At 33.8% G+C, this 25403-nt stretch overlaps 1 protein-coding gene across 1 annotated transcript in view; it reads right to left on the reverse strand.

Annotated features, from left to right (window-relative positions):
* CFAP47 (cilia and flagella associated protein 47) overlaps nucleotides 1–25403 on the reverse strand; it is a gene marked incomplete at both ends in the record, with an annotated part of 301646 nt that overhangs the window by 249523 nt on the left and 26720 nt on the right. Inside the window, 9 exon segments of the mRNA XM_082784753.1 lie at nucleotides 823–1032; nucleotides 2527–2719; nucleotides 9962–10121; nucleotides 10855–10955; nucleotides 13016–13184; nucleotides 21393–21487; nucleotides 23379–23523; nucleotides 24086–24163; nucleotides 25198–25329. Coding sequence (XP_082640879.1) covers nucleotides 823–1032; nucleotides 2527–2719; nucleotides 9962–10121; nucleotides 10855–10955; nucleotides 13016–13184; nucleotides 21393–21487; nucleotides 23379–23523; nucleotides 24086–24163; nucleotides 25198–25329 — 1283 coding nt within the window.

The raw sequence follows: 25403 nt of genomic DNA on the forward strand, positions 1-25403 counted from the left end.
ATTGCACAGCAGAAAGTTTTATTCTTCTATAGCAAGATTTGAGAAGCTGCTAGTGCAAAAAAAAAACTTATTAAAACCAAATATTGTGCCTGATCAGCAGTTATATTTCAGATCTCATCATATGCCTAAATTACCTTTTCTCATAATTAATACAAGCTTTAGCACACATTTATGAGTTGTATCCTACACAATGATTAAATCTTACAAATAGTTAAAATGAGTAAAAATGAAGAGATTTGTGGCTGATGATCTATGCAGAAAAATGTATTTTTTTTTAATAGTTGAATGTGAGCAACAGTAACTAAAATGCCCACAACACTTGCATTGAAATAATTTAGTTTTATGCTTAGGAAAAATCATGGTCTAAACTTTAGAGTGAGATATTTAATCCTCAAAATAGTTGCTTGAGTGAAAATAGCAACTAGGAATAGCTTTTAATCACAACAGTATCTATCTTTTACTGCTCGTGAGTACACCTATTCATCACACCAAGGGAAAAGATGAACTAAATAGACAAATCCTGAAAAATGTTTATATTTATGTAGAACAATAATAACAGATCTGCTTCCACTTACTAAGGGCAGACAATACAAGTTACCATATAGATAAATGTTACCTTAGAGACCAGATCTGAATTTTGTGTTTTGGAATTATAAACTAGTTGAAAAAAGGAACATATTTCTAAATGTCATTCTCTTTTTTTTTCCAGAATTATTATTGTATTCCTTCATCTAACCAGTTCTCATTACAAGTCCTATGTCTCACATCTTTCTTTGACAGTTTGGACCATGTCCCCAGATGAATTTATATTGCAAGTATTACCTGTTTTCTTCTTCATCAGTGAAGAATATGGTCCCTAAAGATGAAATTGGCTTAGATGATCTGAAGCTGATATGACAATTTAGTTCCATATTTGTGCCATTTGATGAAAGAATTATATCTTGTCCTTCTGGAAACCGTACAGAAAAAGGGCAAATCTTGTCACCATCTTCAAGTTCAAGTTCGGGAAGTTCAACTTGAATTCGTGATGACCTGCATTAAAAATAAACAGTATTGATCGTTGTGCTCACAGTTTGACAAAAAAAAAAAAAAAATTTAGTTCACAGATTCACACATTTATGAAGCTGCTTTTTTAAATACAGAGGAATAACTTCAGGTTTGAAGTACATGCCAACTGAAACTAACTGAAGAGTTAAAATTCCCTTAGCATTTAGACGCTAGTTTGTTTTATACAAACATTTCTCAACATTTTATAATCAGCCACAAAAGCTCAAAATCCAAATAATGAACAATTTCTATTCACTGTGCTACCAAAGACTTAACTGTTACTTACTTCCTTACTCATGCTTTCTCAGAGGTTTCCTAAACCTAAACCTTTCATTAATATTGATCAAACTGCATTATAGCACTTCAAGGCACTTTAGCATTCAGACAAGTTGTACAATAGCAGTATTAAGTGGAAATTTGTCAATATATGTATTATTTCCCTGGTTATGTAATTTATGGTTCTAGTCCAAAATGACAATGCCAGTCAGTCCAAGACAATACTGAATCCTTTCAGATGCAATCACTGAGTTCACTACATGCCTCTTCATAAATTGCTACAACTCAAACAAGTAGATGTTAATAATTTGAAGATAAAGTGACTTTAATTATTTTTTTGCAATTAAAAAAGTTTTCTTCCAGTTATTCAAGTATTGGAACGGTATCTGTATAAGTTTAACAAATGCATAATCTTGCTGTTGAAGTACAGAAAGACAAGTTGAATCTCACAGACCAGAGAAGCTTATTTTCAAACACTTTCCAGACATAAGAGTATCTGGAAAGAACTATTCTAAAAGACTAAGATTTCTATCAGATTGGAATAGATGTGGTACTGGGTTATGTTACATATGATGAAGATCTTGAAAATGCTCTCTTAAACATTCAACTAACAAGATGAAGTGGGTGATCCACAGAATAATGAAAAAGTTATGAGTTATTTATTACATTAAATAACATACTTAAAATATTTGTGCTGTGCTTTTTTTTTTTTTTTTTTTTTGATAGTAAAATGTTGCTTAGGAAGTAAATAAGAACAATGGTCAGGGTGGGGGGTGAAAAGAACCCCACCCACTCCATCAATTATCCAAACACCAGCTGAATTTAAAAACAGTGCTTTATAACCTTTGGAGTAGAGAAAATAAAACAACAAACTGGCTAAAGATAAGAGGAAATCCTGGTGGGGCTTGTTTCTTATTTCTTGTGCTATTACAAATAATTTTAAAAACACGTAGAAGAGTAAACATATCAGAAGATGGCCACCTTGCGAAGCAGTAACATTTTGAGAACAGAACACACAAGTTTGCAGGATGTAGAGCAATATTAAATACATGAATTTTCTCTAAAATACGCAGATTCTTTCTGCTGCTAAGCATAGCATTAATACTAGCCTTCACAAAGAAAAAATAATTCAATTTTTCAGGCGAGAAAAGAAAACAAGCATTATTCAGGAGTTTTGTAATAAACTTATTTTGACATTTTTACCTTAAGTAATCTTGTGGAATAATATTGATGGCTCTTTCAGTTTTCACATCCAGAGGAACTGGCATCAGCATTAAAAAGGGGGGATCAAAATTTATTTTTGGTGACTTCATAATACCAGACAAGGTTATTTTGTAATGTGATGGATTATCATCTAGACACACTGACACTTCAGATGCGTATGTCCCAGGACAAGCTGTTAAAAAGGTTTTAAAAAATATATTTTACCATAAATATACACAACTAAAAGAGCTGTAGTAAGAACTTTTTTTTTTTTTTTTTTTTAAGTTATCAGTACTATTTCTTAATCAAAATGTAGTTTAACATAAAGAACATGTTGCATAAGATTTATTTATTAAGAAAGTTTGGAATAATTGCTTGTAGTAAGCCGTAAGGCCATTATTTTTAATTTTGTCACAATTTCATGAAGTTTTAAATTACCCTCCACTGAAAGCTTCCCCTGTTTTCTTGTATTCCCATCCTTTCTCACACCATCCTGCTAACTGCTGCTATACATCTTTCTAGTGGATGGCAAACATGCATTTTCTTTCACTGATAATACAAAGCAATGTTTAGCAACTGTTACACTATCAAAATGTTGTTTCAAACAAGGAAGTGTCATTTACCAACTTTTCATTTATTCCCACCAACTGGAAAACCATCAAAAGAACAACATTTTTACGTACAACTAATGAATACCTCTTGTATTTAGAAATAAATCCATATCACATGTTATAAGACAACACAAAAAGCTTAAAACTTTTCATTTTTGACAGAAACACCTTTCCCTTTGATTCTCCACTGTTAACAGATTAAGACATGGAACTGGTAAAGTGAAAACCAGATGAAATAGGAACTTCTGGCAGTGTTTGCAACATCTGACTATTTCCAAGTTAAATGGAAGTTAGTTTTAGGAGACAATATTGCTGAGAAGTCTAGGAAGCTCATGCTTCTAAATTTTGATATATCAAAAACATTTTTATTTTTCTAGCACTTAGCTCTCTTATGAGGGAAAGGTGAGAGAAACACCATCAGAAAAGTTCACAGAAGAGTGAACAGGAAGGTTCATATGTAGAGCCAAACAGGATTTTTTTACATGCTTATAAGAAGAGAGTAACACGTTACTCCCATCTACAAGCTAGACAGACTTAAGATCCTACAGCCGTACTCTAAACAGTATTTCTGGTATCGTATCTTCCTGTGTATGTATATCATACAGTAAAGTGACCAATAAACACCACAGGAAGGAATGCCATGAAGGAAGAAAAATAGAAGGGCAGATGTCAGCACCAAAGAACATGTTATTTTCACTAACTCATAGTTTGAAGTATTCATATTAACTATTTCCCACACCAACTTTTCATCCTTACGGTACACATAAGTTATAAAAAATCAATTAATTACATGATTACATTTCCCATAGAATCCCTGACTTGACCAGAATGCAGAACAGAGAATGCTCTTTCCGTGTACCTCATCACCCTCTATGTGGACCCACATTTATTAAAATTGAAATACTGCATAATATGTGTGCTAATAATGCTAATAATGTGTGCTCATGTCAGGGAAGAAAAAAACCCATCAACAACAACAACAAAACACTAACATGTTGCAAAACAAAACTGTCCTCATTTTAAACAAAGGAAAGAAGACCAAAAAAAAAAAAAAAAAAAAAAAGTGAATGATCCCATTAAGTTTTGTTCATTACTTTGTTATTGTTAGGACAAAAGTTTTCATAATATTTCATGTTAAATAAACTACTTGAAATTAATAAGAATTATGTCCTGAACTGGCAGTTGAGGTCACAAATACTCAAGGTCACAAGGAAAGCAAGTTAGATGCTGGTTTATCTGGAAAAGTGAAAGGTATATAAAGAGTACTGTTTTAGCTAAACTTGTATTTCACTAAATGTGACAAATATGGCAAAGCTAAAGCCATAATATAAACCCTGTGTTATTTGCCACACACAATGCAATCAGCATCCTGAAGAAGTCTTCTCCATCACTGCACAGTAACCTGGAATCAAGGTTGTGTAGATCAAACAAACTAGGGTGCTAGAGAATGAATACTGCACAATTTAAAATTAGGAATCACTTAAAGAGAAGAAATAGCAAGATCCTTTGTAAATTATTATTAAATCTTTCTTCCTCATACTAATCTCTTAATTTCTTTACATCCTGTTATTTCCTTTGACACTTCAGTTATTCAGCTTCACTTAACAGCACTTTCTGTTAATGTCTATTACCTTCTTTTTTTTTCACCATTAAGTGCAAAGGAAGCTTCTGCCAAGCCTGAGAATACCTTCCACCCCATTCACCCATAAACTGACATGAATCTCAACCAGATTTTGTTTCAGTCTTGTGAGCAGTAAGAAGAAATTCCAGATGTGGATCTCATATAAACTGAGTTACAAGATGAAACTGTATTAATAAAAAATATGTATGTTTTTGTTTGTTTTTCTGAAGTATTCAAATCAGTTAGCCAGGAAAAACTAAATATTCAGAATTCTGTGGTATATATGTATATGTACATATATGTGATATATGCATTCTGTCATTTACACCTTTCAGGACTACGCTCAAAGTAGTAGCAAAGTGCTTTTGCTAATGTTTTGATATACTACCATTAATTTCTCTAGCAACTAGCAGTCCAGCAGATGTGGAAGTTTTCCTTAGGGAGAGTCTATGGTAGTTAGAAATCTGTCTAAATTTGCAGAGTAATAACAAAATCTGTACAATTATTTGGGAAATTTCCTCTGGTTTTTTTTTTTTTTTTTTTTTCTGGATGTATATATTAAGGTAAATAAGCATTCATTGCCTTACCTTAAAACAACAAGACATCTGGATAAAGGAACACAACTTTTCAAAGCATATATGTGCATATATTCAATAGCTGCTTCATTTTCAGTCCAGTTTGCATTAGAAAACCCATCCAGCTCCGACTGCTTAACTCCCTAGCATATTATGCTGGGACTATAACTTATGCAAAGTCCATATTAATAAAAGAATAAACAGAGGTTGTATTTCTGCTGCAAGTCAGTTATATACATATGCAAGTTCTCCTCCAGATACATCTCACACACTTCCAGAGGAGAAATATTTCAGGTCCCCTCATCTTCTACTTCACCTGTTTTGGTTTCAAGTTAAACAGCAAAAGTTCATTCAAAAGGCCATCTCTATAAGGATGTCCATATTCCTTGATCCTCTCTATCAGTATAAATCTTCCTCCTCCCCCCAAAGAAATCTTAACTTTCTAATAGCATGTTTTCCAATCTTTTGAGGGTGGGGGGGGAATAAAGTAAAACCCTTATCTGCTCTTCTCACCCTCTTAAGTCTGTATTAGATGTTACTCACTTCCTACACTTGTCTCCCAAATAAATATTGCCAGTTCCGTTGCCCTAGACTTTCTGATAATTCATGCCATACTACATATATACACTTTCAACATAAATGGGTGCCAATAAAGTATTTGCGTACACTGGAATACAGACTTCAAAACAGAGAAGTTACAGACAATTAAAAGCTAATGATAAGCCCTATTAAAAATAATAATAATAATCAAAAGTGAACTAATCATTTCCCCACAGAACCTGTTATTAGGCATAGTTATTTAATCTCTTACTGTTGTAGAAAAAAAAACCTAGAAGATGGAGGGTGTGATGTTCACATATGCCCATTACATAACTATCACATCTTCCAGGGACACGGAATTCCTTTTAGCTCACTGGCACATTTGGAAGTATTTTGCCACACAGATCTATTTTTATTTTTTTTTTAATATATATCACAATAAGATACGGTGATTTTTTTCCATATACCATTAATACAGTACATTAGTACAGCAGAAAAGGATCAAATTGATACTTCCTCAGTTCTCAAGAATCCCTATTAAATTGGTAATTTTTTGAACAGGTAGAATCATATTACCACACATCATACAAAACTCTTGCATTTAGTTTACTACCATACCATTATGCACAAATATCATGGAATATTTGAACAAATTAATCCACACTCAAGGTTCTTCTTATGGCTTGTTCATCCCCACATACTGCATGTTTACAGTACAAACATATGAAGATGATTAGCCCAGCCTATTCATTAATAAGGTCTCCTGTGTGGGTTTTGTTGTATCTAATGCTCTGTTACAAGAAAGTAATTATTTTCAGTGATGGGTTAGTACAAGTAGACCACTAATCACAAGAAAATACTTTGAATATCAAATTAAGGGCAATTGATTTTTACAATGATTTGTTTTTCTGCAAATAAAGGATTGGGAAAAGAGTGAAAATACAAATAACTTCAACTGATAATTATTTACCAGTCAACTTCATGTATACATGCATTTGCGTTTACACAAACAATTTATCCAGTAATTTTAAATACTGTCTTTTATTTGCATGCTTTTTTCAGCTTCAGCCTTTGCAACACTTGAGCATTTTTTAATACATTCTCACAATATAAACACCTAAACAGCACCAACCATCATATAATGACTGTGCTAGTTGTTTGTTTCAACTAGGGGATAATTATTTCCTCTACAGCTGCTGCATAAAATAGTATTAGACAAAATCTGTAAAATTTCCTTTGTCTTAAATGCTACAGTGTTATGGAGAAACAGGAGAAAATGAGACACTGTGCTCTCCCAGGCCCTCAAACCATTACAGATCTGGACATATAGCTTGACTGTTCTTATTTTCTAAGTCTAGTATTGCCCTGAGCATCCTTAAAACCAACCCCACAGATTTAATCATACATAATTACTTCTGAAAGGGTATATTCTTCCTTTCTCTCCAAGCTATATATGTTAACCTAATACATGCAAAATACAGCTATATCATCTCCTATTAGACAAATTATTTGCTTTGAATTTTAGAAACAAAATGATTTGTTTCAAGTCACAAATATGTCACAAGTGATTATTTTCCTGTGATCCACAATTACTCCATCCATGTGCATACTTCTCAAAAACTTCTATTAAGATACTCTCTTAGAAGTTTCAACACTTATTTTGGAGGTTTTAGTAATTGAAAGACCACTGAAAAAATATGATACCCTACTGAAAGCAAAGTAGAAATTTATAAATGAAGGAAAAACATGCAAAATAAACTAAGAGTTATAGTAAACTACACGTGTATTTTTTAATTACAACTCAAACACCACAGGAGTTTTTGAGGGTTTATTTTTCACTTTCCATCCTATAATACCATTCCTCTTTCCTCTACATTTTTACTCCAAGGAACTGAGATCATGGTATGTTTTTGTGTCTTGACTTTTATAACTTATATTTTTGTAGACTCACATCTCAACATTTTCTCAGAAATTCAGAACTTAACCCAAAAGCTTTCTTCTGGTTAGACACACTTTCCATATACAATTTAAGTAGATCCTTATGTCCTTCAAAAGAAAAGTGAAATTCCAAGTCCATATTTCTACAAGTCTGTATAACTGAACATCTGAAAAGAAATATCTCCCACTGTTGTCTCCTATGATATCACTGTGTTCTGTACAATCTTCTCGTCTTCCTGCTCCCACTGTTTAACTCCTTCTTATTTATACATTCTAACATTTTCTAGCACCCTGAAACAATTTCTTCTTTCAATTCACCCAGTATCCTTGGATCTTATTTTATTTTTTATTAATTTCATATTTATCCCCAAACCAGCTCTTTAACATTTTTATTTATGATTTGTTTTTGATAGCTTCCTTTAGTTATCACTCAAAATTGATTGAGGACCTGCAGACAAGATGCAGATGGGATCATATCACTTAGTTCCAAAACTAAACATAACACTAAGTATAGAATAGAACCTACACAGTAAAAAAAAAAAAATAATACTATATTAAGTACATTTTTATGGCTGTTTCATAAGTTTCAGAGCCAAAACTTAGGGTTTTAGTGATTTATTTTGGAAGAACACTGGGGAAAGGAGACAAACTGATGCATCAAAAAAGTAAATATACTATAAATATTTTTGCTCAGTCTTCCAAAAGTAAATAGTATTTAACTTTCATCTAGCAGTTTAATTTGAAATAATATAAAATTGAATAGAATAATTTAAATACCTATTTCTAAAATGATACCTATTGAACATGTCAGAAGTGTAAAAAAAAAAATACAACTATAGATACTGATTAGGTCAGAGACTTTCCAGGTAATATATGCCGAAAGAAATACTATTTCAGACAAGTCAGGATTTGTTACTCAAAATGAAAAATAAAAGAATATAAAGAAAACCACTTCCTAAACAATTCTGCAACAGTCCTTGTACATTAGTTACTTTTCCATTTCATGAAACAAAATCACAGACCAACCATAAGTTGAAAATAAAAGCTACCAAGAAGATATAATACATAATGGAAAAACTTTCTAAAGTAAAGCAATCAGCTCCAAGTAACATATGCAATTGAATGCTGCTCTTACATATTCACAACAAATATGCAGAGCAACATTTAATACAATATTCTCAATTTATCATACAGAATCATGGCAAGACTCATGCCTATAGATCTTTAGGATTTACAAACTAATTTTCAATTATATCAAATAGTTCGTAGGGCTTAGAGGTTTGTAGAAGTTATAGATTTCAACTGTATCATCAAAAATAGCAGCAATATGTGACTTTAGGAAAGGGATACTCACTTGCTGACTCTGGATCATACCCAACCAGCAAGACATTTTTCTTCCCTTCAAGAATGCTGGCACCACCAGTAGGCCACATACAATTGTTAGTACCGCTCAGTTCTGTGAGGGGTTTTATTAATGTACAGTGTTACATTACTCTCTACCCAAAACACTTGTTTGACTGGGAATAATGTAAAATCTTAATGCTCTGCCATTCCCACTGTATGTGGTTGATGATCATCTTCTTGCATGCTCCCAGTGTTTGTTAGAAATCTATTTTATGTTTTTTACTTGGTCTCTGGTTCTCTGAGCAAACTATTCAGAAATTTATATATGTATATATGTATGTATGTACATATATATATATATAAAAGACTTTGTATCTTTTGGAGGAAGGAAATTTCTGTTCTTGTCTAAGTTCTGTCTGTTGGGGGGGGAGGAGGGAGAATCACACACACTCCAAGTACTCTTGGAAAGTGTAAATACTTAAGCCAGTTGGCACAAATACACATTAAGGGGCAGTGCTAAAAATAATTTAGGTATCCTAGCATTTAATGCCTTCTGTGTGCAAAACAGACTTTTCATATAATGCTACGCAAATGATTCCATGTTTTATGTTAGGTCTGCAGCCGTCTTTTTTCTCAGAACTTCAGCATGTCTTTTTGGCATTTTGGTTGACAATTTAGTCATGTTAACACAGAGGTCATCAAAGTAAGTGCTAGTCTTGATTCATCAAAGAAAGTGACTTAAGCAAATCTATGAAAATGCCAAAATTGTCCAAAATATCCGTAGAAGAACTCACAAAATTACTTACGAGGGCAGAAGAATACAGTAATACTGATTTTTTGTCCTGGATCAAGAAATCCAGCATGCAGGCTAAATTTGAAAATACTGTCTTCTATATTTTTGCCTGCATCATTGCAATTCAATTTCCATGTCAAATACTGCCTTGAGATATTCTTCAGGTCAAGCTCCTGTAAATATTTACAGAGAAAGAAGGGCATGATGAAAGAGGGAAAGCAGCAAGCATCATGATACTTTTCACATTGCTCTGTCCAAAGCATTTCTTTTGCAATCAGATCAGATTGAAAGCAAGAAAACACTAGAAAGCAATGAAGAACCCAGTTTACTGTATTTGTAAGGTGAAAAAATGAGTGTTCCCATTAGCGCAGACTAAATGATTTCCAGTCACTTACCACATCCACAAAGACAATGATCAACATATTGCGGTGGGAGTGCTTAGCCAAATAGAAACAAGTATTTACTGATACAAACGGAGTAAAGCAAGAACTAAACACATGACTTGGAATATTAAAATTTACAGGTGGATATACAGATATTACAAAAATTTCAAAGTAGGTTTTCAAAACCTATTCTTTCAATCCAATATGAAAACAGTGGGAATAACAACACCAAAGAATCTATTCCTTTATGTCAGAGTTGCTCTTTCTCATGGTGCCCATTCTTTTTCATACAACAGAAAGCCAAGATGACCCCAATGCTGAGCTTTGAAAAATTTTCTAGTGACCAAAAACAAGTATGAAATCAAAATCCGAACAAAATGATGATGGAAAAAGTTCAACATACATAAAAGCATATGTTTGGAACATGATTGAATTTTGAGTTCCAAATCTATATTCTTACCCAGTCATTTTTAAGTAATTAAAATATATAGCCAAGAATAACTATAACAATGTGTTTACGTACCTGGGAATTCAGACTTTCATCAGGACTATTGTAACGTATACAACTTGAATGTTGTGTAAATGTAAGTTTCATTGAGGAGAACTCCAGTGGTGATTTAAGTACTGTTGGAAATATTAAGTAAGGATGTTTATATGGTATTGTTTTGACACGTGGTTCCTCAAAGTCCTTTCATAAAACCACTGTTTCAGCACATATTTAGCAGAATTGCTTCTCCCCTTTATTAAAGCTCTAATTTCATTTTACTGTTCCCATACTATACGACTACTAAATAGCTACCATAACTGTCTTATTATGACCCTTTAGTCACATTCAAATTATTTTAATTTTACATCTACCGCACAGCATCTCATCCTGAAGATGCTATAAACAGAGTGTCACATGCTCTGCCTGTTACAGATGAATTCAAGGACATTCAGACTATATATACACAAGCATACTTTAGAGATTAAAAGCAATGCTTCTTAAAAGAGGACCTAGAATATCTTCAGCCAACTGCTTTAGTTATATTGAGTATGATATATATATAAATATATATTCATTTATGTAACAATAAAATAATGCAGAATATTATTTTCATGTAATTCTATACACGCATTCAAATTCACTGATGTTACTTCCAGACCCTGTATTATTTTATTAGTTACATATAATGTATTTGCATTTGTGATGGTAGTTCATCAGTAAAGGCGTAAAACATTTTATCACAACAGCATTCCTCTTAATTTCATATAGCTAGAATAAAGAAACCAGAACAAAGGATGAAGTTTAAAATGAGTATTTCAAAAAAACAAAGATGTATATTTCCACACGAGTCTTCATTTTGCCTCTGCATTTGGTTAATCAGCTGGGAATGAATGTAGCAAGCATATGGTATATTAAAATCTGCAAGTTTGCTTCACACCCCTTGAGAAAGTTCGTTGATCAATTCTCTCTTTCCTTCAAAAAGCCCGAAGCGCTTCTTGATCTTATGTCTCACATTACATAAAGACCAATATTATCCACATTTCTCTAAAACAAAGACATATAACCTCTGTAAATTAATATTGTTTCAAACCAGGACATCATCTTTGGAATGCATCAGCCAACTAACATACAATTGTGCCAGTCACGGAGTCCTCCCATCTCTTGCAGAAACTGTCTGTACAAGGCAAACACCACAAGAATAAAGGACTAGCCACAAGATGGAAGGGAAAGAAAAAGATAAACTCCATGAAGAATCTGAGAGATTGATCAATTTAAAAAAAAAAAAGATCACATGAGGTTATGACAGGTACTATGCGTTCTTCCTTTCCTCTGGATCAGGTAGGGATTGCTATAATTACATAACATTTTCTATTATAATATCTGAATGTTATCAGAATGAAACAATTAAATGGTTCTGAAACATTTTTCACAATCTGTTGTAAGCTGATAAGTGATTTTTTGCTTTGATTCTGAATTTAAACAAGTTTGAAACTGTTAAGATTTTCCACAAATCAAATTTATCATTTCTATCAGCTCCAGTAAGAGTAGAGGACAGGATTTCATAGAATCATAGAATCATTTAGGTTGGAAAAGACCTCTAAAATCATCAAGTCCAACTGCTAACCTAGCACTGTCAAGTCTACAACTAAACCATGTCCCTAAACACCCACATCTTTTGAATACATCCAGAGATGGTGACCTTGACACTTCCCTGGGCAGCCTGTTCCAATTCCTCACTATCCATTTAGTGAACAATTTTTTCCTAATATTCAACTTAAAATTCCTTTGGCACAACTTGAGACCATTCCCTCATCAAGCTTGTAGTTTGGGAGAAGAGACTGGCTACAAATTGTAGCCACCCACCCCGCTATAACATCCTTTGAGATGGTTGTAGAGCATGATAAGGTCTCCCCTGAGCCTCCTTTTTTTCCCCTAGTATATGTCACACATTTACAGAAAGTTCAGCTTTACATATATTTAAAAATATGTTAAATTTTGAAAAAGCTTCAAGTTTCCATGACATTTACAAATTACAAGGATTTATCAAATTTCAGCTTTCTAAATCCTGTCTTTTTTTTTTTCTTTTTTTTTTTTTGGGGGGGGGGGGAGGGGGCAGACAAATGGTAATTCTCTGCAATTAGAATATACAAACCGTTATAAGCATTCACCACCTGCTTTAAGTCCCTAGTTTACTTACCAACTGCTTTAACTCTACAGACTGGAACAGCCACAGTCACTGCCTGTGGCCGTGGAGCAATAGTGTGCTTTACAGGCCCAACAGAAGTTGCAGATACAGAGCATTGCTGTAGCAATGGAAAGTCATCCCAAGGAGTATTAACTGTAAGAGGGAAGTCATACGCTGCCACCTAAAGAACACAAATGCCATTGTGGTCACTTTCCCAAATAAAGTAGTACTTCTTGAACCACCTGAGTGGTAATGTTGTTTTTTATTACTATTTCATAATTATTAAAACTAACTTCAGAACTAATCATGATAATAATAGGATGTTTGTTTATTACCATCAAGTGTGAGTCATTAAAGTATGTAGTAATGAGCCATTTTTGCCCCATCAAGAAAAAAAAATGTATACCCCAAAGTATCTGGGTTATCAGCACAGCTACAAACAAGGCTTCTGGTAAATCACTGTGCTGTGCTCCTTTCCATCCTGAGCAGGAAAAAAAAAAAAAAATCGAAAGTGCAGTCCAAAAGCATAACCATAAGAAACAAGGTGGGAAACAAAAATACATAAATTAAGAAAGCATTTTTCCAACGTTGAAGAGAAAAACTCAGCTGTTATGGTATAGCCAACATAAATGAAATTGGTTCAGAAAACTAGGTGGAACATGAGTTAAAACTGACATAATTCAGCAATAAAGAAAAATAACCTGACAGGTTATGCATGTGATAAACCTAATTTATTTCACAGTGCACTTTTCAAGAAGGTATTATATACCTTTCACTTGATCTTGATCTTTCCAACACATCAGAGCAATACACTCTTCAGAGAAAAAGATATGGATAACCATAACAAACGTAACAGAAGAAAAAACAAAACATCTACCATAAAAACACTGTTGGAGTCTTTCAGTCACTTACCTTGAAATCTTCAGAAAGGATTGTGGCCTACAAAACCTGTATGCTGCTTAAAACATACAGTAAAGCCAAGTATATGAAAATGTTTAAAGCTTTCAAATACCCAAATACCACAGGAAATAGTGCATCATGCTTTATTGTCATATATGTGGTAGTGAGTAAAATATATAAATGACAGGAAAGAAAAATAAAATGTGCTACCCCAAGAAAGGAAGCATATATTCATCTGTAACAAAATCAACCGGAGCTCAGGTAATGAGAAGCAAGTACACAGCATTTACAGTGTTTGGAATTCCAGCAGGGTTTTTAATACACAATTACAAGCTCCTGGTGAGCAAGATGTGTGCTGAGCATTGTGGAACTTTTCATGAATTTGCATTCAGCAGGATGAAAACATGGGATGAAAGGAAATCTTTTTAGATCATGGTGCCCTTGTTTATACTGATACTTCAAATCTGATAAGGACTAGATTCTATAACATAGAATGACACTTTTCAAAATTAAGATGGTGAAAGACATTTGAAATTTTCACTATTCTAATATTTGAATTGGATTATAAAGAAAGAGTGAGTAAAAATTTCCTGATGTGATTTAAATATTCTTCTAGTTTAGTACACCACATTAAATACTTCATATTACATCTTCAAAGTATGTGCTTGCATCATAAAACCAAATAATTAAAAGTTAGACTGAAAAAGGATCTTTTCTTCAGTGTTAGAAGTTCCTTTTACTTCAAAGTATGTACGAAATATGTTGCTGCTAACAACAGTGACTCTTTGCAGTTTTAGACAAAAACTTATCTTCTCTTACAGTTGAAACTAAAAACCATTGTATTTCAAGACTGAAATCAAAAATCATTTAAAACTTTATATGAAAACACATGAGAAGTTTGATAGATTAGAGCTGAACACATTCTTATTTGGTAACCTTAATAACTGTTAAAATGCATTAAAAATTAATAAATTAAAAATGAAATTAAATTTAAAAAAATAAATTAAAAATTAAGAGACAACTGCAAAGTGATCCAATGTGAGAGAGGGAGAAGAAAATTTTCCTGGACTCTTTAGGTCAAGTATCTTGTATAACAGTCACAAACCAGACTCAATCAGAAGCTTTTATCATACTCCTCAAGCTGTACGTGAAGTTTGCTATACTGGTCACGCTTAGCCACTGTACATCTTCAAAAATGTAAAATGTAATATGCTTCCATATAAATAGCATATCTCACAGGCATTATGGCTCACCATAAACAGAAAAAAAAAAGGGGGGGGGGGGGCGAGGGATGGGAAGAGATGACTGCACACCTCAGTGTGCACCTCAGGTGCAAAGATTACAGCCAGCCCTGGCAGCTCCCTAAAGCCAGCATGGACATCCTTACTTGCGAAATTTTAACACTTGGAACATCATTGCCAAGAAATCCTATAAAAAAAAGAGACCTAGAAAATCCCTTCCATCTCCAGCATGTGTCACTGGTATACCAGTATAATGATACTGCATTTTTCAAGACCTAGCTTGGTAAGATTAAAATGCTTTACCTATAATTGATAACATGACTTTATATATTTTTCCTATCCTGACTTAAACTAGTTATGAGCGTCAGTTGGAAAGAAGGCATCATTTCCAAAGTGTTAGTCTTAGAAATTAAAAAGACTTTTAAAGAAGCTTTAAAAAGAATAGCCACGTGCAACAAAGCAGCTTTTTGTTATGCGTTCACATAGAACACCTCCAAAAAAAGTAAGAAAAGTGGTGTAGGCTGCCACAAGAAAGTATCAATTCTTTAAATCAAGAATTTGCAATCTTTCATTTCATTAGGGGGGGGAAAAAAAAAAAAAAAAGCTTTTTTTTCTCTCCTTAGAATTCCTAAACAGAGTTGTTGATTTTTAAGAAATCTTTCTGATCAGAAAGTTCAGCTACCCAAACTCATATGAATCTATGAAATAGGTTTCATACAATGTGGATGATAGCTCTAAGCCTAACATTGAAGAGTGAACTTAGTTGAAGGCCTTCCTGCCTCAAACCTAAGTACTCCATACACTGAAAATAACAAAAAGGGGAAACAGCTACCCCAGAAGCCATGACAATTAAAAAGTTATTTTAAATAAAATTTGTGCATAAAAAATAAACAAATTCAAGCAATCTGAGTATAACAAAAAGTTACATTTTTTTAAAATGAACTTTCAAAGGAGTTACCTCATTTCTATCTTTACTAAGCACCCTAATGCAATAATGCTTTATATGTTATATGCTTTACAATAATAATTACCAAAATGTATGTTCTCAAGGTTGAGTGAAAAATTTTTCTTTCGAATCCAAGAATCAAATAGTTTATTTAGCACAAAGAGTACATATCTCCCTAAAATTAAAAGACTTGCTTTTATAGTACAACTTCACACCAAATTGCAAGTAAATCAATGAACTAATTTATGACTTCAAATTAACTTAAAACACCTGTATAAGAAAATAATCTTTTATTTACAACATAATATGCAGAGTGATCTAATATCTTGAAGCATTAGAAATCACTGAATTTTTGTGTAAAGGATCTTTTTAAAATTTATTTATAGCACTAGCAACAGACAGATTTTCAGCAGTGATACCTGAAGAGAAAGTGTAATGTACATTAAAAAAGCAGTTTGATTAAAATTTAAACCTAACTATAAAAGTAAACGGTACTGCAGAACCAAGGTTTTATGTACTGCAGCTGTATACATTATATATTCTCAAAGTCTTGTAAGATTTAACATTAACTCTTCCTTAAAATATACAAAAAAAAAATAATGCAGTCTAAATTCCCCAGCTTTCCATCACATACAGCCAGCATAATGAATAATGTATAAAGTGTTCGAATCCATCATCAAGAACACTGAAATAAAACTAAATCCTTCCCTTGTATACAGAGACATCAGAGATGGTACACCAGCAATACCCTGATTATTTTGTAATTTGACAGCTGATTTTCCAGAGAATGCATCTCTTACACTGTGAATTCTGTGCATTAAAATAAATAAATAAATAAATAAATCCTTATCAATATCAAAAATTAAAAAGGGGGGGAGGGGGAGGGGAACACCTGTCACTTCTCTATATGAAGTCTAAACAACAAGCTCTGACAAGTGTGACTTGCTCCATTTGTCTCAATCAAAGCCCTCACAGGTCTCATTATTACACAGCTGTATGTGTCATATTTTTTCCTAAGGTGCTGGAATTTTTCTATTCCAAAATATATGTGTGTTTATATATACATGTATATATATAGTGTGTATATATATATACACACACTATATAGTGTATATATATAACTATATACTATATAGTGTGTATATATATATATATATATATACACACACTATATATAGTTGAAGCAGCACACTCCTGCACCTTGCTTTGCCTTTCTGCCTTACCAGAACTTGCATAACGCTGCTGCTAGCAGGTGGATCATCCTGCCTTGAGAAGCACAGTGACAGCTAAGGACCAAAAATTGTCACTGAGCAAATATTCAACATGATAACACACTGTGCATTTCCCTGGCACAAAACAACAACAACAACAACAACAACAGGAATGAAGTGCTCCTCAACCTAACAGACAATCAGCCTGCAGAACATGAGTCATGGTCAAGAAAAGTCATGCTTCTTGGATAGGGACAAGAGAGTTCCAACAAATATTTGGCCAGAGGTTCGTGAGTTTTTTGGTTGTTTTATCTGTTGATTTGTTGCTGTTCTTTAAATCAATACGAATTTTTGTTTTACTCAGCATCTGAAATGAAATGACTTACAGCTGGCTAAACCTCCTTATATTGCAGTGAAAAACACGTGAAATGTAATCATTATTTGAGATACTTCATTAAAAGTGTAACAAAACAGAAAAGAAAGGATCATATAGCCTATATAAAATATGACATTAAGGATTTGCCAGCTTACCTATTTATATTCACTTATTTGTATATTGTTCTCACTTATGTACATCTATACATATACATCTATCTGTAAATGCAAATGAATCCCACTATTCAACACTTTCTGACGAGGCACCTCCAACACCTTCTGAGAGGCTGGAGTAACAGGAAGGGAAAATCATGCCATACCTGGGCAGCATCCTAGCCTTATCTATAAAGCATCAATATTTAATTTTATTGCTTAGGCTATTGGGAGAATTATCTCAAAATTTGTAGATGTTATTGTATAAACATGCCAATATACTTCATCTCTAAGAATGTCTTATGATATCACATTAAATTGTTCATACTAAGTTTTAGCATAAATTGTGGCAGCTATTCAGAGTTGCTATGTGCTTACTTAGTTTGCTGATTTAAAGCTTTTTAACATAAAAGGAAAACAATTGCCAAGATGATTTTTGGCAGGAGTATTCAAGATTGATTCAATTTCACATTTCTAGTATCTACTTTCTTAGCACAACACAGATTTGTGGGGTTTTGTTGGTTTACAGATAGCATTGTCAGTAGTGATGACTACAGCAACAGCAGGAAGCTTTAGCAGAACCAGACAGCAGGCAGAAAAGAATTCATCTCACTGGGATACAGAAGGCTTGCAGCAGCTGGGAGGTAAGCTGGCTAAGACCAGTTGTCCAGAAAACAGTGATGATATCAGAGAAACAGCTGTTCAAGTAGAGAGGCAGAATATAGTGCTAGCAACTGTGAAACTTGAATAGAGTAAGCTCAGTATAGAGAGATCTTAGCTTTTTCAAGAGCTTTTTCCAAAGTCAGAAAAGAGATGGAAGAAATCTGATGAGAGAAGGGGCAAATCTAGATGCAGCAGAATGATAGCAACAACTCAGATCCAAGGAGGAATGTTCTAAGAATCTGCAACTAATGAGTCTCTGATCACAACAAGAGATGCTGCTACCCATACCAATTTCTTAACAAAATTATGCTTACTATTAAAGATTTTATTTTATTATACTACTTTGCAGGAGCTAGATTAAAGAAAAGCTACAGCACCCTGGGGGTAGAGGCACTTCCAGATGCTTTCTTGGTCATGCCATACTGGGTGGCACATTTAGTTTTCAAGGTTATCTGCCTTTTACATTAATCAGTGCTATTGCTCCCAGCTATCAGTGCTTCATTAAAGCTCAACAATGTTAACATGTGACCACCAGTGGGTTGTAAGTTGTAAGTGTATTTGGGCATGCCTTGCCTGGTAATTAGTAAGCTACCTCCTGCCAGGCAAGCAATAGTATACTTGCAGCAGAATGGAAGCACTGGCTGCACACTGAGCCTACCTAGCACAGGGTAGAGGCAGAGAAAGGATGTGAGCACATGGAGAGAAGGGGAAATGGAAATAAATAAAATCTGTGAGAGCAGGGCTTATTAATTGGTTATGAGGCATGAGGCACCTCAGGGAAGAGTTTCGTTTTTGAAGTTCTTTATTCCCTTACTTCTGAATGAAGCTGTTCTGCTTGGAGGGGAAAAAAAAAAAAAAAAAAAAAAAAAAGGAAAACACTCAAAGTTTGAAAAATTAAAAAAAGATGATATTACAGAGAAAAACTATAATCAACAGTTGCAATATATTTGACAGTGACTTATTTTTTTTTTTAAAAGGAGCTATCAGAAAACAAATCAAGTTAAATATAAGATTTTTTTTTTTTCCCAAATTATATCATTAGAGCAGATTGCAAATTGATATAGCCTTGTCTTCAGTTAGGTTACCTTATCACCAGCATCAAATGATAGTTGGGGATGCTTGTTAATAACCATCAGTAATGCTGAACAGTAGCTCAGACTACAAGTGAAATAAACTAAATAAGTGGTTCAGAAGACTTCTGAGACAGTAGATGATTCTGCATGTTTAATCATTTGAATGTAGAGCAGTGTTAGAAGCAACATATCTATTCTTAATCCATCCTTACACTTGGCAAAGAAGGAAAACAGTAATATAGCTTAATCGCAGCAGGGGCAAATAGGATACTGGGAGGCACAAAAAAAAACTTATTTTGATAGTTTGGAGGGGATGGGGTTCATTTAAAATTTTAGAGTTGATATTTCAGTAGTCTGGAAAGGGATGATTGGCCTTCTTCTACACTACTTTCTAGTACAATGAAGAATAAAGGATCAGTTTGTACAGCAGCACTATCACCAGAGAAACCCCATACCATAAGCAGGAAAAGAGCTGTCAGATATCAGGTTATGGCTCCCATCAATATGAACGTAGTTTAGAGATACGCAAATTGTATACACAAATTTCTATTCTTGATCATTCATACCTAAATTAAAATGTCAGCATATTCCCTTCTGAGCTTCTCTTCAGTTTGATAGTAGATCACTGGTGATATTCTGTGTACAATTTAGCATACCTTCCTAGCACTGTATCCAGTCAACACCTGCCTGCCTTGCCTATGTGAGTACTGCACCAGACAATGTCAAGATACTTATAAAGATATGACATCTACTGCTTCTCATCTAACCTCAAGGCCTGCTATGCTACTGGTGGAAATTAATTCAATTTCAAATAATTCATTTTTGATGAATATGTTAACTCATCCTCTGTCAGGAAAAATTCCAAGTAGCAAGCATACTATAAATTTACACCACCAGTTATTTATTTTGCAATGGTTTACCTGTGCGCACAAAATCTAAGCTGAAAGTAGTATCAGAAAGAAAATCATAGTGTTAAGAGATGCAGGCTGTAATATGCAAATATTTATTTGAATGATGCTTGAAACAGAGAACTCGACTTCTATTCAAACAATAAAATTGTAGGTAGGAAGGAGGGACAGTAGGAACAAGGGAGAAAAGAACATTGTTGGCCCTTCCAAGATGCATTGTCTCTGAAATTCATTTATTTTTTAAGGTAAAAATGAAGCTAATGGAACAGGTTTACGTGCTGCAACTAGTTGTTTGTTCTGAAAGAGGTTTATAATATCAAAGACTAGGTTTTGTTGCTGTTCATTGTTTTTCATATATATGAAAATCCCCAAACCCCCCACTTAAAAAATGTTGCTCAATAGGTTGAATTAAAATTTACTAAAGTGCTGCCCATTGACATGTACCATCAATAAAACGCAATGATTCTGATGTAAAACTAACACATAGTCTCATATCTTCAATTTATTTCCCTCATGTAGCTCCATTACAAAGCAACTTTGCTCATCATTATGACACACAAAACTCCTCTACTTTTGTAGTCCCTTAGGATTATCTGAGAGTTAAACCATAAACAGCTGCAAATAGAAAACAGCCACCAATTGCTGAATGACTTAATGAATGTGTGGTAAGGATTTAAATGTATTCATTCTCTATTTTGAAGTCATTGGAAAAGCGTGTTTTCTTTGTGAGCATACTTTTAAGGAAAGAAGCAAAAGTAGGACGTTATTTCAAAACTTGTTTTCTTAATAATGAGGTTGCTATTACAAAACTATTGTACACACTAAAATGTACATCTAGAATGTCTATATTCTCTCATCTTAGAAATATTAGAGAGTGCCAGTTTAATTTAGCTTAATCACCAGTGCCCCATCAACCTACCTCTTTTGGCATGAAGGACAAGGAGCACTGCAAAGATGACTTTCCCTCTAAGTCAACTGAATACAAATAAGGTTTTGAAGAACAGTTTTCAACCACTGTCAAACAAAATTCAGAATCAAGTTAGAGGTGTCATTACACTAAATATCAATTTTGTAATAATTGCAGTACTTGAAAGTGATTACCAACACAGGTATACATGTATAAATGGTAAATATTTCTCATCTAGTTATGAATGAATATAATATTTCTCATAAGCATTCTGGATGTAATTTTGAGAAGCGTTAATCACCAACTATCTTCAGTAAAGTCATTGATTTGGGGGAATATTTGAAAGAAAAAAAAAAAAAAAGATTTAATTTATCTTTGAAGAAAAGCATCAAGCAAAAATAGTTAACTAAGTAATAAGAACTCATACCACACGGGAAAAAATGGAATCTTAGAATCACGGAATGGTTTGGGTTGGAAGGGACATTAAAGATGACCTGGTTCCAACCCCCTGCCATGGGCAGGGACACCTCCCACCAGAGTAGGGTGCTCAAAGCCCCATCCAACTTGGCCTTGAACACTTCCAGAGAGCTACCAACTTCTGTGGGCAACTTGTTCCAGTGCATTACCACCCTCATAGTAAAGAACTTCTTCCACATATCTAAAATAAATATCTATATGTAAATCTAAAATAAATATCTACATATCTACCCTCTCTTAGTTTAAAACCATTACTCCTTGTCCTATCAATACAATCCCTAATAAGGAATCCCTCTCCAGAGGGACATGGCTGAACCTTTTTTTTTTTTTTTTTTTTTCCCTAAATGACTTTCAGGCATAATCTACACAACAGAAGTTTACCAGTAAGGCTTCCTTAATTTAACAGGCTTTCAGGTCCAATTCAAAAGGCATAGGCAGAAGCATGGGTTTCCAATACATAAGGTAAAACTCCTCTGAGAAATTATTCATCCTGAAGGCACACCGTTTGAACAGTACCTGACCTGACTGAATACCCCATTACTTGTTTCAAGCACAAACTCTGATCTAGAAATCATGTGCAATGAGTCAATTCCCAAGCTGGCTAGCTGCCTGTTGTAGACAGTCTTGCAATCCTCATCCAAGTTAAGATGACTGACTAGGGGCACCCACTTTCCCTTTGAAATCTACCATGTGGAAGAAAAACCCTCTGTATTCATCATATCATTTGTTGCGATCATCCACATGCAGTTCTACATAAGCACAACTAAACATTACAATATTGGCTTGCACGAGAAAAAATATTGATTTCCCAAGTTTTCAGGGACAAGAGGCCATAAGAACATAAATTCTCTCATTAATGAAGTTGTTTAAAAACAGCAAAGGTGGTACCAGGACTGAATTAGAAAAGGGATGAGCAACAATGAACAAAGAATAGGAAACTGCAGTCCTATCAAGAAACAAAGAATAGCAACTGAATTCCACACATTACCCCAATGTCATTCTAACTTGTAAATCATGTAAAACAGAGGTCTTGTGACTGAGGCACCATTAGAGAGGAAAAAAAAAAAAAAAAAAAAGTCCAGACCTTTATAGTGACGCTGAATTAACTTAAGAGTAAATATTGTCAAACCAGTGGATAAAAGTCCATGAACAGGAAATAAGTATAGCTGTGCTTTTGGGTTGACTTTTTGTTTGTTCTTGTGGTTTGTTTTAATTGGTGAGATGGTGCTCAGATATTTTTATATGCCTTTGCAACTACAGGCAAAAAAAAAAAAAAAAAAAAAAATCTACAGGCAAACTGTCATTTTCCAAGTGTTTTTCTTTTTTTTTTTTTTTTTGGCAAGCATTTTATAGGCAGAATAAACTGTCTCATTTTAATTTATATTAAGCAGCAGTTTTAAAATAATCATCTTAGGTTTTCTGTTAATCAGAAAAATTGTATACCAGAAATAGTCTGACAGATTTTCTCTTAGCATTATCCTATTCTTTATTTAATGAACGCTGATATAGCAAAGCAAATACCTGAATGGTCATTAGCACTCAATTTAAAATCCTTATACTTGAAAAAATCAAACTCCACTCTGGTACGTGCCTGTCCTTTATTCTGAAGCAAAAATGGAATTGATTTTGTAGAATTAACATAAACACCACCAAAGTCAAATAGTTCCTGTAAGTTTAAAGAAAAAAAATGTGGTCAAACCCGTGTGAAGTCAACTTTGTAACTGAACAGCATGTGAAAAATAATTATATTCAGTAATTCAATGACTCAGAATTTATAATCCATTAGGCGGACATCTCAGTTAATTAATTGTTTTGCCTAACTCTTATCTTTAAATTCTTTCCAAGATATCAAATGCAACAAAGTTCAGTGATACCACCAGGAAAGTTTTCCTCATTCAGTCAACAGATCAGTGGATTCACTTTTCCCTATCCTGTATTTTTCTCTATTACTACCTTAAAGAAATCTTCTGCCCCCCCTTTTTTTTTTTTTTTTTTTAACAGATGTTCAAGTTCAAAGGTTAAAGTTATTATCATTTAGTGAAACTTTCATATATACATTTATTTTCTTAATTTCTGTTCCCAAGTTCTTCTCTGTGATAATTTTCTCAGGAAGTTAGTACAGGGAACAAAAAAAAAGGAAAACATGAAGTAGGAATGCGCCACTTTGACGTTAAGATAAAGCAAAACACTACTAATCTTACCAGTTGCTTCAATTCCTTCATACTTACCACATCAATCTTTATTTCAGGGGTCTCTACAAATCCAACAATCCTGAGCACTAGTACTCCTGAATTTCGCACTGCTACCTAAGTTAATGGAGGACAGTGTGATTGTTGACAAGATCATTTTAACATAACAATATCATCAAATCTGTCAAAATTAAATGAGAAAGTAAAAAAGAAAAAAAAAAAAAAAAAAGAAAAACAGGTATAGAAGAACCAATAGTGCCTTTGTGGTATACCATATCTGGATAGTCATAGTTGTCAATAAAGTTTCAGGGAAGGCCATTCTTCTGCAGACAAAAATAATGCTGCACGAGGTTGTATCATTAGAACAAACAGTTTCCTCTAGCAGAGAAAACTGAGTGGATGAGTTACATCTATTCAGCAGTTGTGAGGATTGGAAAGTACACCTGAAGACAAATTGCTTGAGGAGCTGCTGGCACAACGTAGATGTTGTTTTGAGCAGTGTTTGTTAGAAGTGAAAAGAGGAATGACTAGTAGGTTCAGTGAGCATAGTGTATGCAGTCAAAGACGACAAAGAATCCAGGATTAGTATTGGAAAAAGTAGCAAAGATCAGCCCCAGAACAGAATCCCTTTTTTCTTCCCACTTATCTGACCAAAGACAAGCCGACTAAGTGGGCATGCAGAAAACAAAGTAGGATTAGATCTTTACTGCACTCCTATTATCAGACCAAGTTAACTGGTAAATTCATCTCCAAGCTAACCTTTTCGTAATGTTCACAAGAAGTACTCAGGAAATCAAAACCACTGCAGTATTTCAGTCCTGCTACTCAATAAAACACAAAAACTGTGCATATGTCTACATGATCTTATGAAAACAAGGAGATGTTAGTTTCAGCAGCTTGCCAACAATATGCTATGAATCAGCTCAACTGAGAGGCTGTTTAGTACTTCAGAGCAGTAGTGAGACCAGAATAACAGAATAGCTTACTAGCTACCAACAGCTGTAAGAAAATACTTTTTTTTAAAGTATTAGAACACTTCGGATAAAATTCAAAAGATGCTTAGATGCACACACATCTCAACATTCAAACATCTCCACATACAAACATGCAACATAACACTCAAAAGCCAAAACTCATTCAGTTTTGAATACCTCCACTCTTGTATCAAAACTCATTTTTGCATGTGGAGTAAATAGGATTTTGAGCTCAGCATGGCCTCCCACAGGTACCACCCCGTCACAAGGGGTGATCAACATTCCAGGCAGTGGATTTGAATGAAGGACCTTCAAACACAAACATGTATTATTAATAGTATCAGGGAAAAAAATCACTGCTAAAAAAAAACACATTACTATAT

Source organism: Aythya marila (genome assembly GCF_965140915.1).
Source record: "Aythya marila genome assembly, chromosome: 1".
Lineage (NCBI taxonomy): Eukaryota > Metazoa > Chordata > Aves > Anseriformes > Anatidae > Aythya > Aythya marila.